The sequence below is a fragment of the Aspergillus tubingensis genome (assembly GCF_013340325.1).
Source record: "Aspergillus tubingensis WU-2223L DNA, scaffold_7, whole genome shotgun sequence".
In the NCBI taxonomy this organism is placed as follows: domain Eukaryota; kingdom Fungi; phylum Ascomycota; class Eurotiomycetes; order Eurotiales; family Aspergillaceae; genus Aspergillus; species Aspergillus tubingensis.
The window spans coordinates 1,491,985-1,504,848 of record NW_023336281.1 but is presented as its reverse complement, the minus strand read 5'-3'; the positions used below and the strand labels follow the sequence as shown (position 1 = coordinate 1,504,848).

The 12,864-nt window shown below is 49.9% G+C and overlaps 5 protein-coding genes across 5 annotated transcripts; 3 read left to right on the top strand and 2 right to left on the bottom strand.

Moving 5' to 3' along the window:
• Positions 1-506: 506 nt before the first annotated feature.
• On the top strand, positions 507-1,429 carry AtWU_05453 (uncharacterized protein; the record flags this gene model as incomplete). Its single annotated transcript, XM_035500563.1, has 2 exons — positions 507-581; positions 632-1,429. 2 exons carry the CDS (start codon positions 507-509, stop codon positions 1,427-1,429), a joined length of 873 nt encoding a protein of 290 aa, XP_035356456.1.
• An 848-nt stretch (positions 1,430-2,277) lies between these two features.
• On the bottom strand, positions 2,278-3,312 carry AtWU_05452 (thioesterase family protein; the record flags this gene model as incomplete). Its single annotated transcript, XM_035500562.1, has 3 exons — positions 2,278-2,535; positions 2,596-3,136; positions 3,200-3,312. 3 exons carry the CDS (start codon positions 3,310-3,312, stop codon positions 2,278-2,280), a joined length of 912 nt encoding a protein of 303 aa, XP_035356455.1.
• A 1,358-nt stretch (positions 3,313-4,670) lies between these two features.
• On the top strand, positions 4,671-5,903 carry AtWU_05451 (uncharacterized protein; the record flags this gene model as incomplete). Its single annotated transcript, XM_035500561.1, has 1 exon — positions 4,671-5,903. One exon carries the CDS (start codon positions 4,671-4,673, stop codon positions 5,901-5,903), a length of 1,233 nt encoding a protein of 410 aa, XP_035356454.1.
• Positions 5,904-7,474: 1,571 nt separating this feature from the next.
• Positions 7,475-9,136, top strand: AtWU_05450 (uncharacterized protein; the record flags this gene model as incomplete). The annotated part of the gene is made up of 2 exons (XM_035500560.1): positions 7,475-8,109; positions 8,284-9,136. 2 exons carry the CDS (start codon positions 7,475-7,477, stop codon positions 9,134-9,136), a joined length of 1,488 nt encoding a protein of 495 aa, XP_035356453.1.
• Positions 9,137-10,161: 1,025 nt separating this feature from the next.
• Positions 10,162-12,709, bottom strand: AtWU_05449 (C2H2 type zinc finger domain protein; the record flags this gene model as incomplete). The annotated part of the gene is made up of 6 exons (XM_035500559.1): positions 10,162-11,346; positions 11,406-11,507; positions 11,559-11,813; positions 11,873-12,405; positions 12,530-12,545; positions 12,605-12,709. 6 exons carry the CDS (start codon positions 12,707-12,709, stop codon positions 10,162-10,164), a joined length of 2,196 nt encoding a protein of 731 aa, XP_035356452.1.
• Between the last annotated feature and the right edge of the window lie 155 nt (positions 12,710-12,864).

The window sequence follows — 12,864 nt, the reverse complement described above, 5'->3', positions numbered from 1 at the left end:
GTGCAGCCAGTCGGCCTTTCTTCCCCGCTGGTGGAATCTACACATCAACTCTGTGGGCATTGGACAGGTACCTTCTCGGCTGGACCCAGCACACTCTCTTCCTTTCCCACAGATTCAGTGGAGCAGTACACAGTCTTCCACAGAAAATGAGAGAGAGGTACTTCCCCTTCTCTTGAGTCTGCGGGGTTTAGCCTGTCAGCTCAATAAAAGTCATGTCACTAAATCTCAGTGTCTGGGTAGTCCCCAGACCAACATTCTGACCTGTCGCCCGGCCGTCTGTTTGACTGGCGGTCATAGCTGTGGTCCCAAGACTGGCTAGCCATCATGCCTTGACATTCACTGAGGATCTGGGGACTCGATATGTGTGTTACCTTCACGCCGTCTCTAGCATCATTTTACTAAGACTTCTTTTACTTCGCACGACAGGAGAATCTGACCTAATCATCTCGCACTTGCTCATCTCTGAACATTTGCATTGACATCCGTTGCAAAATACTGAAAGCACAATGGTCAATTGGAAACAACCCGAGTCAGCCGACCGTCTCTGTGCGGCGCTCGTCGTAGCCCATCCGAGTCTAAAGGTACGGCAGTTTCATTCCCCTTGGCTGTATCCCACTAACGTTCCAGCAAGCTCGACTACAATGCCATAGCCACCTACTTCGGACAGGGAGCAACGTACGACGCAATTCAAAACCGCTTCCGGAAAGTCCACTCATTCGCCGACCAACTCCGACAGGAAGCCATAGAACGGGGGATCACTGATCTTCCCGTTGCGAAGGCCCGAAAATCCACTACCGGCAGTATTGCCTCTCCTGCTCCACGAACACCCCGTATGGGCCGCAACGGGATCCAGAAGCCTGTCTCCTCTTCCTCATCTCGAAGGAGACCCGCTTCCAGAACACCCGCCAACTTGATAACACCAACCCGAAGCGGAGCCGGTTCAAGCAAAGCCGGACAGTCTATTATGGATGCAATCTCTCTAGAAGATGACATGCTCGATGATGACAAGACCGATATGAAGCCTCCACTCAAAGCGGAGTCCAGGTCTGCGCAAATCTCAACAATGGCAGGTCCTGCTTCCGACGAAAGCGATGTCGAGATCATTGAAATGCCTCCTTCGCCCCCGGCACTTACATCGGGGAAAACTGAAGACTTCTATGTCTCCACATCGAGTTTTCCCTCTTATCCTAGCTTCAGCGTGGGCAATGGAATTAGCTCAACTGTCAAACGCGAACGTGAGCAAAGTCGCTTGCCGGGATCCGAGGATACGCCCGTGAACGGTACGAATACTACTCCATCAACATCAAGCGTCTTCAGCAACAGAAAGAGTAACAATGATACTACTCTCGGCATATCCAGTATAAGCGGGTTCGCCCATAGTAGTAGTTCAGCCTACGAGATGGACGATCCATGGAGTGAAGTTGCATGAGAACCGAGATCAAAACAATGCTGCTTTATCTCTCATTTCTGGAAGAAGTCAATCTGATTCTCCATTGCATAATCCATATAGCTTTCCTTGGTTTCGGTTCTAGGTTCTTTTTATTTTTATCTTTTTTTTTTTTCCTTCTTCTTCAAGGGCAAAGCGTTCCCTGTACTCTTCTACTCAATAGATCATATCCTACATCTTACTCTTCTTGTAGTTACCATCATACCTGGCCTAAATTCAGTTCTTTTAATGCACGCGAATGATATTGATGTTAATTACGCACAGTCGCCTCTTCACTTAACGGAGATTCAAATAATATACTTTTTTGTTATATCTTTCAACTCGAAGATTGGAAGATAAAGCACTGATTTTGTAGTATAATGAAAGTCTATCTTAACCTTTGATACTACTACTACTAGTAGTAATACTACTGCTACTAATATATAATTGCAGTGGTGGTTGGAGTATGTGATCCACTACTAAGCACTAAGCATCATGATCATGTCCTCGTGCCGGAACAGAACTGGGTTAATCCCAGAAATTTAGATGATCGGTTATATTTCGTCGTGATGTGAAGCTCCACAACTAGTATGACTGAATCATACCTAGTAAAGGTGCCTACCTCTCGAGTACATTCGCTGATGGCATGATTGCTTCCATCCAGAGTGCCCTGCCCTGCCCACGGAGAATCAAGGCGGGAACTAATCCATTGTGCTGCTGGCCATGCATACTTGTAACTACAGATTAATGTTCTTAATTAAACACCTCGCTTTCAATTATATCATCGCATACTGCATGCAGTGACAAATGACTAACGCTAAGCTCAAATACTAAAAGATCCACAGCCCCACTCACAGCCGAGCCGGCCTCGGCTTCAAGTCCGAAGTAAATACAACGTGGTTGCTCAAGGCGAGAAGATTCCCCCTCTCATCTAATAGTTGCAATGCAGCATCATACCGGCCATTGGAAACCTTGTTGGAGTTGGAGCGGACCATGATCCAGTCAGTGGACGGGTCGGGCCGCCTTTTGAACTCGATCGACAGACACAGGGTGGAGATCGCATATTTAGCGTAGAAGTCCGGAATATGAGTTGCTGGTGGCTGCAGGGGCTTATTGCACGCGGCGTATTAGCAACAACTAGAAGAATGTTGGGATGAACCGCAACTTACCAAGTCGGAAAGATACGCCAGATGTAACACGTCAGATAGTTTGGAGCCGTCGCGGAAGGACAGCCAGACCTCGCGGTTGTGGCCGCCGAGGCGGTGGCCCCAGAGTCCCTGTGGAGATCGTGGGGCGACCCAGTTCATCTTCGCGGTCACAGGGGTGGAACTGACGACGGGGTCATCGATAGTAACGCATTCCGTGAGCCGATCAGGGGGTGGTCGGGTGATTACCGGCCGCGTTTCTTGCGTGAGGCCCTTTTCTTTGCTAATATCGCCGTAGGTGAAGATACCGAGAGTTGTAGTTGGGTAAGAGTCGGAGTCCTCTCCCGGCTTAGGGGCCCGCGCGAATTCAACTTGTAGAACGGATTGTTTCTTGGACACTCGTAAAAGTGTGCAAGTAATGATCGACGGGCCAGGGTGAACCATGTGTAGAAATTGGACGAACGCATGAACGGGGTCGGGATACCGGCCTACGCCAAGTTCCTGGTCGAGGAACCTTTGACCGGCGGCCAGCATGATCGCAGTAGAAAACCCCCCAAGGACAGAGCTGCTCTGGTCAACTCAGCCCGTCGAGTGATGGAGCAAGGATGCGGCTGTCAAACGGACGTACTGTTGGGTACACCAGTCCCGTGTAATCTTCACGGCATATTGGTTCCGCGTCCCCGGGACGGAGGACAAAGAGGAAACCACATCCAGCAGGTTGGGTCGAACTCGTGATGCCATCCTTGCTCGCCTGCACGTATAGTCGCCTAGTAGTATTTAGAGAGAGATTGTTTGGTCGGAGAGTGATAAGGGGGATAGGGGATTTGAGGAGAATTTCAATGCTTGGCTTGCGAGGACAGGCACGAGGGGTGGGAGGTCCTTTTTGACCTGAACGTTGCTCCACGTAAGGGATCAGAAGAGTCTGGATTACCCCACAGGGCGAATGACATGGACGAAGCACTCACGGTAAGTTCACATGTCCCAGATGTACCACCTTAACCGCACGCGGATTTGACAAATCACGGCCCATGGCGGAGAGGCAGCCATGGGTTCGCGCAACGCACTAACGAAGATCATCGGCTGAAGTCTGAACCTCAATAATTAATTTCCCGGGAGCTAAACACTAGCCTATCCATAGCAGGGGGGTAGCGAAAGAAGGATCAGCCCGCCGGAGCCGAAGCAATCCAGGGCAGCCCAGCATAGCTCATATAGCTCATAGCTCAACACGATGAGTGGAATGAATGCATGAGGAGCGCGTCGGCTGAACGGATCCGTCGAGCGGGAACGGGCGGATAACCCTTCCGATGGAGATCAGTGCGGAGAGGCACTAAGTGGTTGGTTAGAGAGTGAGACAAGCCGAGGTTGAAGTGTAGAAGTGTGAAGACGAAAGAGGGGAAGAGGTAGAAGGGGAGAGCATGAGTTGGGGGATGGAGATGCCATTTGAAACTCGCCTTATCATTTTATTTTTCATTTTTATTATTTTACTTTTTCTTTTCCCCCAAAATGGACTCGAGAAGCAGATCACGAGGCGATCTCCCGATGCGGTAATATGATACGCGGACCGACCAAAGTACTCCGTCGGCTTAAACTATTTTGGTGCTTCTCCTTTTTTTCCTTTTTTTTTCCCCAACTTTCATTATTCGGGATTAAGAAATCATCTTGTGCAGTTGCCTGTATAGAAGCATTTAAACCCAGACTACTTCCTCTCAACTGATATAAGATGAGAATGTGGGTTCAAGGGGGCAAAACCCGACCGGCATCATGCGATGGATCAGGGAATCGTTTGTACCCAACTGCCGATCACGTGGGCTGACGCGGACGCGGTGCGGGCGTCGCCTTAATCATTTTGCCTTTCGCTCTTCCTCCTTCCGGTTCCCTATTTCGGTTTTTGCCTCTTTTTTCGCCCGCATCTTCATCTTCATCCTCACTCCCTCTCTCCCTTCTATATCTTCTCCTCTCCCTCTCCCTTACCCTCTCCCTCTCCTTCCCCTTTTTTTTTCCACGAGAGGTCTCTCTGGGCGCTGCTGGCTTCTTCGTTCGTCTCCACGAGGATCCGGCACCCGGCACTCGGCACTCCTAACCCCGCCGCCCAGTGAGCCATGAACAACCCTGCTACCACCGCCCTTTTCACTCCCAACCCCATGCGGCCCGATCATGATCAATGGGGTACCACACCGCAGTCTCCGAACAACCCCTCTACCACTGCCTCCAAAGCAGCCGCCGTTGGCATCATCAAGCCCTCGGCCTCGTTGGATAAATCCACCCCGATAGAGTCCCTTCCTTTCGCCGGCCGCGGGAGACAACTCAGCGTCCCCGAGCAGGTGTGCCTCGTCAATTTGTGCGCGGCGTCCATGAGCGATGATGATGCTCACAACCATCCGAAATCCTTCTGGATCAAGATCTCCAACAAACTTGAATTGCAAACTGGCCGTCGCTATTCCTGGCAGTCATGCCGGCGCCGTATTCAGACCTACATTTCGAAACGAAAGGCCCACTGGGAGGCGTATGCGAACGGTGATCCGTATCCGGGTGTAGACATTGATACTGAAGTCTGGGACCTACTGACTTCATGGTTGGTTAAATACAACACACCTCGGGATGTGACAGCCAAAGCCCCGCTGGGGGCGTCTGTTGCACTACCCACCAGAGTAGAACCTCAACCCCCTCAGGTCCCGGAGCCAGTCCGGATGGTGCCCGAGCAGGGGTTGGTACAGATCTCGACGAAAATCGAGCGGGTTCTGGTCTGGTTGAAGAGTCTCCCGCCGTTGGAGGATATGGAAGCCATGAGAACATGGACGGGGTATGTCGATCCCCTGGCGGACTGGATGTCTCGCTCCAAAGTCCGGCGGGAGCGTCGATTGGTTTTCCAGAAAACCAAAAATGGCGAAGAGCAGCCTGAGTTTGGTGCTGATGGCTTGACGGACCCGGCTTTGGCCTATCTGCCCCAACCTCATCAGCCCTCTCTTGCACTGCACGATCCCTTACAAGGGACCAAACGGCCTCGCGAGCTAGACGATTCCTTCGCTGAGCGTCCTGCCCAGCGTATCCGTGTAGACCCTGTGAGCCATCCTTCCGGCAGTCCTTATGCCGAGGAACACGCCGACAACGCCCACCTGAAAAGGAAGCTTGTCGAGTCTTACTTTGAAAGCACCTTCGGCAAACTGATTGACCGGCTATCTGCTCGATTCCGGGCCCAGGGTGCCAAACAGCAGGACGCCCCTGGGAGCTGCGAGGCCATAATGCGCGATCTTTTCAAAGATGTCGGAGTGGCGGTTGCAAAGGCGTTAGTCCGAATGGATGAACCTGCAGTTCAAGATCAGTTACCGAACTGATCCAAACACATATTCAGCATTTAGCGAATCTTTCGTTGCATATTGATTTTACGCATGATCCTAATGGGTGGTTTTGTGTCATGTTCTGAGTTTGGTCTTTGTTTGTGTGACCTGGAATGTTTATTTTGCCTCATTTGCATCGTTATTACTCATATCTTCTTTGTTCTCATGAGCAGCTGATTGCCCTAGAGATACCCTTTGCATTTGGAGCCCGGATGTCATGTCTTTACGTCGGTTTATTGTTTGGTTTACATCACTGGAGTGAGCATATTTGCATCTTTGTTATTTATTGCACATATAGCATGCATAGGATGAATAGAATGGACAAAACGTGGTTTTACAAAATGGATTTACAGCCATTGATTTGTAGTATAATACAACACCATAAATTGGCATTAAAGTCTTACTAGACTTAGTACTCAAAGATATGCCCTTCATTCCAGCTGACTCGTTCGACATATCAGCCTGCAAGGTGAAGGAAGGTATGGTCAACACAAACCCCGAAGATGTCTCCCCCCTCCCCACAAAATATCCCCGACTGCCACTCCCGCCAGAACCGCATGCAGGCCTACTACGACGTGTAGCTACCAAAAAAAAATCTTCCTTCTTTCACCTCTCCCATTGTGGCTTCCCTCAATAGGTCCGAACTTCATGCCTGTTTCGGTGTTTTGATTATGTGTGTACTACATACACCACCACGCCTTTTCTCTTCCCTTACTGCATGCGCTGCTACCATGCTATATACCATCGATCTATCAACATCTATATGATGCACGTAGATCTATATAGTATCAGAAGGATCATGATCTGTAACAGTATCTCGCGAACCAACACATTCAGTTACACGATTGTCAGTCAATTTATGCATTTGAGAGGTGGCGTGATAGCAGGCAGGCCTTACACGTAGGCGTACTACTTCTCCTGGAGTGGATAGTCGTGGATATGTGTGTCAGTTAATGATGGTTTGGGTGAAAACACAGGCCTATATGGGTAAGTTGTATAAGATATGAGATAGAGAGAGAGAGAGAGAGAGCGTGTATTGGGCTGGGGTGGCTGTTAGTATGTTTTGCTATGTTTTGCTATTTTTCTAACCATTTGTTTTGATTAGTTTAGTTCAGGTTTATGGGTCCGTCTGTTTCATGTTGATTTTACGTTCATTCTCTTTTTGAGAGTATATTCATCCTTTATCCCCCCGCGTTACTCTTCTTTCTCTTGTGTTGTTAGTACTGTACCCTTTTCGTTGATGTACTTGACCATGGGTTGGTAGTACTTGGGGTCTTGGGGTGTTACGCGAGATCCTTTACAGGTAAGGGATATATCATCCATGTTGTGGGATGGAGCACAAAGATCACACGCCATCTTGCCTCGTTCTGACTAGAAGTAAGCGACTGGCGGTGATGTCAATCCAGAGATGGAAAGTACTAGAGTTCATTCATTTATATAATTCAAGGTCTCAAAAGCTTGTAGGAGAGAATATACTCTTCAGTCTATGCAATATCTGTCTATACTACTATCAAGAGAATTTCAAGATAACTTCTTATCTTTGATGATTGTTCTATCTACTTCTAACAATGAATCCCGCCGAGTGTCAAAATGCCTACACAAAGGTATTCGAAGAGAAGACATACCGAGGGCAACTCCTCTCACTGCTCTCTCGAGTTGAGTGCGCTGCTCTACAAGACGCCTATCTAGCGTCCCTTCCGAGTGATACTTGCAAGAGGAAACATCGCTACCGGAGTAAAGGAACCGGACTGCCTGCGTATGTTGTATGCTCCTGTGGGGGTGAGCTCTGGGGAAGGGAAGATGTCCCTGAGTTGAACCAAGCAGCGGTGTTGGGGCATACCCTGCTCCATTTTGGTGCAGAGGAGGGCTGCGCGGCTTGTATAAAAACTGGTGTCATATTCATGTTCCGATCCTGGCTTCTAAGTTCCAGCGAAGATCGGGAGCTAATAGCACTTTCGTTGGTCGCAGCTTGTGAGTGTGTCTCAAGGCAGTACTTGCTGTCAACCAGTCAGAACGCCATTACCCAAGACCTCGCCATGGAATGCCCGGGGCCATGCCAGCAGCGCATTCTTAAGTGGTGCCATGGTATGATGCCTAATAAGGCATTGGATATGCTTGCTGGTGTTGAAGGAGACTTGGAAGACTCATTCCGCAAAGGTTTGACGTCACTCTGTGATTCTCCAGGGGTACAGCTCCCCACTGGGTACGAAGATCTAAGGTCTTATGTCAAGGGTATCGCGACTTTCTATGCCTGCTCAGTTATGACAAGGCCAGGCCAGGCCACTGGTCTAGCGGCCCCGATACTGCGCTGGAGCATGATAAATGAGTTACAGTCGCAATTCGATCAAGAAGCTGTTGGCGGAACTTATGATTGAAGCTCCAAGCCTTTTGCGCCTTGGGCCGGGCCTGCTCTCAATAGTGTTTTGCTAAAAAGAGCCCGCAAAGACCGACCAGTCCGACAAACGAAGCTCCCTTCGTTTGAGGCATACCTACGTGAACGGCTGGCCGACGGCTTCTGGTATGCAATGAAAGCAGCAGTCAGCTCTCCAGATGCTGACAGGCTCTATCTCACCCGATACTCAACCGGAATTTATGAGTATGCCATTGACTCGGCATGTGCATTTGATACTATGGGCCACGCCCGGGCACTCCAAGAGGATGCATTGTACGGTGCATGCAGTTATGATCGCCAGCCATTAGACCAGCTCCCGGATTCGAGGTCCGATTCTTACGACGATATTATCTATGCTGCGGGATACTTATCCCTGGCATCATATGTGTGGGGTGCCAATGCGCACCTTGACCTGTTGCGCGGACAAGTCAATCAAACATCTGCTACCCCTCTGTCCGGAAACTGGTATGCTCGAGTTTGGCACGATGCACTGTTTGGGCAGTCTACACCTGGGGAGCTATACAAATGGACAGCACGTACAAAGACCACGGGAGCTTCACTGGGGATCGAGAGTTCACCGAATGTCAGTCTGACTGTAGCTGTCCCGAAAGATACCATAAATATGGTCTTGGAGCAACGTTGTTCTGGGCACGAGAAACGTGGTGTGGCGTACCCTGTCCGACTGCGCCATTTGATGTGTGAATGTTTGGCTCCTTTGTCGACGGTGTACGGGCTATCCTCCGTTGTGGTGAGGGGAAACATAGCCCTGCACCAGAACGAACCGCGTCTGCAGCCTTGCCCGTCCGGAAAGCATGCATTGGCGGGATTGCGCAGGTGAGATGTCAAATCATACATCTGCTCGTATGGTGTGCCGTCGATCAACGCTCCAAGTCCCCAAGGGCTCTGGCCAAGAAGCCAAAGAGTCGCAGGAGATACTCGGGGTTTGTGTGCAAGCCAATTGGTATTGTGAAACGAATAGTGGCAGCTCTGAAATTTGCGAAGAAGTCCATACTAGGATCTTAGTTTGAACAGACTAAGGAAGGCTCGGGCGATATGAAGTATATTGCGTGAATTTAGGGGGTAATACAAGAGAAATCTCCACTTTTCCACTGATGTTGAGAGAAGACATTGGAAAAATGAGAGGGAAGGCATACGTAGTAACCTAGCAAGGATCCTGGCATCAGACTGAAACAAACTTACTTGACTTGGTTACTGCACCGAAGCAGTGCTGAGAGAAGTGGACCGGACCGCTCACTACTAGCGTCTGAGCTTCTTAGTTTAAGGCTCTAAGCAGCATCGTACCACTTCTCAATTGTGGCACCGTGGAGTGCATATCCCCCATGGGGAGACATGGAGAATAGATTCGCAACGTAGCATTGACAATCTGAAAGCGTCGATCATGAGCCAGAGATCATTGGAACCTGGGATTGTGGAGAGAGGGGAAACTGGTCCTGCAAGAAAGAGGTGGTTGTGTGGAAGGTGCAGTTGAGAGAGGAAGTCGGGCTGTGGGGAGTCGACGTGGGGACGGCAGCGGCAAGCAATGGAAAATGTGGGTGATGGGGACGGACTGCCAGGCAGAGCAGGTAACTACGGTTTGTGGCACAATTTTACACGGTTATTGTCCGATTGACTAGGCCTTCTATGCACAATCCTAAGTAGTGGGAATGCTGTTGTCTTTTAAGGGAAGGTTGGGCCCGATGACCAGATTCCTTCCTACGTAAAGCCCTCGGTTGTCTATATACGACCTCAGTCACAAACCAAACCTAACCTCTATGTAGCCGTATAACCAAAAGGTCACCAGGACCTGACGCCAAAAATGCTAGACAGGAAAACACCACGCTGTACATGCGAATTTAATACCACCTAATGGCAGAGAGTAATCCACTGGTCAATAATCTCCTCCATGTCATGCGCAATGCCCCACTGGGAGAACATGCAGCGGAACAGCTTCTGCAACGAGTTCATCTCATACAACAGATTACGCACCGCTCCCATGCCAGGGGGAGAGTCTGTTCGTCCCTCCTCGACAAAACGCCGTGTTTCAGAACCAGTCGAGGGGCGAATGTTCTCGCACCCGAGGTTCAGATCAGCGCGCGAAAGCAGGGCGTCCTGCCAGACAATCGTGCGTGGAAGATGAATATTCGCCACACCAGCAAGAGAGAAGACAACGTATATTGTTGTGGCCGAGAACAAAGAGCTTGGCATGTGGATAACATGGGCCCTGCCTCTCGGGAGTTGTTCGACAATATCTTGTATTGCAATAGCGTGCAGCAAAGCACGACGAGCATCTTCGGTATTGACCCATTTGGCCATGTCGAATCCTGGCTTGATGGTCCGAGAGCCTCCGGAAACGTGTTGCGTAATGTCATATCGGGAACAAACATGTCTGCAGAGTACTGTGGAGTTGATCATGGTGTCGAGACATATCGTATGCCAACGTAGGAGAACCTCAAGACGCTCCGGTGCAGAGAGATGGATACTCATGGTAATAGTTTCATGTACTTGAGCCAATGCTCTTCGGACATCAGAACGGCCGGGAACCCCGACGGCAGCAAGATCACTTTCGTCTGAATCCGAAACAAGAGACTGTAGGCCTTCTAGGACAACACGTAATGCAAAGGCAGAAAATTGGAAGTCTAGAGGTCGAAAGCTCCCGATAGGAGGGAAGAGAGAGCGGAACACCAACCGGAAGGATGGTTGTTCCACCTTCTGAGTACGCATGATAGCGATCCATTCGTCGACATTACCAGCATCGAAGGCAGCTTCGCTGCTGGGGAGATGCAGAGGGTTAGCAACATGCCGAGTAGATGCACTGTCACCAGACATCTGCGCTACAAGGCCATCCAATATATGATACGCGAGTAACGCGCGTTGTTGAATCTCTCGAGCTGCCCATGTGCGCCATTTGTACTCCTTTTCTGTGCTGGGCGAGTTTGGGAAAGGCACGTTCTCCATTGGAAAAGGGTCGGCATCTAACATCCCACAGTGTCTTGCCCATAGGAAGCCAAGTGGGCGGAAGACCTGACTCGTCGTACGGATAACCCGGTTCTATGAAAGGTAACCCATTAGTATTTTTGGTAAAAGTGACCCTTGCAACTTTAATTCACCTTAGACAAAGCACCGTATATTTGGCCAAGCAGAGCGGTAATGAGGAGCTGTACTCCTTTGCAGACATCGTAAGGGCCTCGATGGGTGATCAAAGATTGCCACTAGATGAATGTAAGCACAATAATATCAGTGCAGGCGTCTACGATACTTACAGAGGTTGCTATAGCAGTATGTGCTAAGCGCCATAAAGCCTCCCCCTTAGCTACAGAGTCTTTCGGACCCAGGTATAACGACCCCAATGCCATAGCATTGAGGAGAAGAGGATGTGTACACTCGCGGAAAACGAAAGTTGCTCGATGTAGAACCGGGAACGTGGGGATGAATCGCACGAAGAACATATGCAGACATTCATCTAAGAAGACTGATGTTATCGAGGTCGCTTTGATTGCAGCTGTGACACTTGATGACTAGTGATTTTGAGAATCAGTAATGGGTAGTAAGACCAAGGAGCCTGGGGAATACCCACCGAGCTTGTCACCATCTCGGTAACATCCCGCACGGCCTGGTGGCTTCCACCTGAGGGAATTGTGCCTATTGACGACCCTCTGTCGTCAAACGAATTCGGTGACCCAAAATTCATCCCATTAACATCTTGTACAACTGGTGGGAAGGGCAAAGCTCCTAATGGCATCTGCCACTGGTCGGTGGCATCGGATGACATGATACTTTGAAAGAGATTTTCCGAGTCAGGCCAAATCAGGGCAAAATCAAGATCGGAAGCTGCATGTTGCAGGCCCGGATGCTGCTCAGCCTGGGACGTCTCCCAAGCCTGATTAGACGCAGAGGTAGAGACTATCGGTGGTGCTGGGGCGCGACTGGCATCCCAGGGCAGAGCATCCAAAGAAGTCGTATGCGGAGGAACATGTACGGATGATTGCTGTACTTGGGCCTGTTTGGCGTTGGCCGCGCGGGTGTGAAGCTTTTCATGCCGGGTCAGAGCGTCCTGGCGGGCAAAAGGTCGCCGACATTCTTTGCAGATGAAAGGCTTCGATCCCGTATCTTAGGCGCGGCAAGTTAGCCATCATGACTTGCATGGAAGACCTCCCACAATTACTAGGGCGGAATGCAGTGGCGATCATGTCTGCTCAAGCAGGAAGGAAATCAACAATGGCGGTATGCTTACGACAACGTTCATGTCTCTACAAGCCAGCATTAGTGATGTCTCCACACCATGGGATTGGCACTAGGGGCAAGTTACCCTCAAATGTTCTGCCTTAGAGAAGCCCTTTTGACAAACGCGGCAGATCAGTGTCTTGACCGCCGATGTGGTGGTGGTAGGGGATGATGTGGTTGATTGTGGCATGGCGACTAAAGGAGCCATAAAAATAGATAGATCTAGATCAAGTTGATTCCGACTAATAATGACACACAACCCATCCACGTTACCCAGCGAGCAAGATAGTCGAAGCAAGGGCCAGCCAGCTAGCCAGTCACCACGATAAAGTGGTGATAACGAGG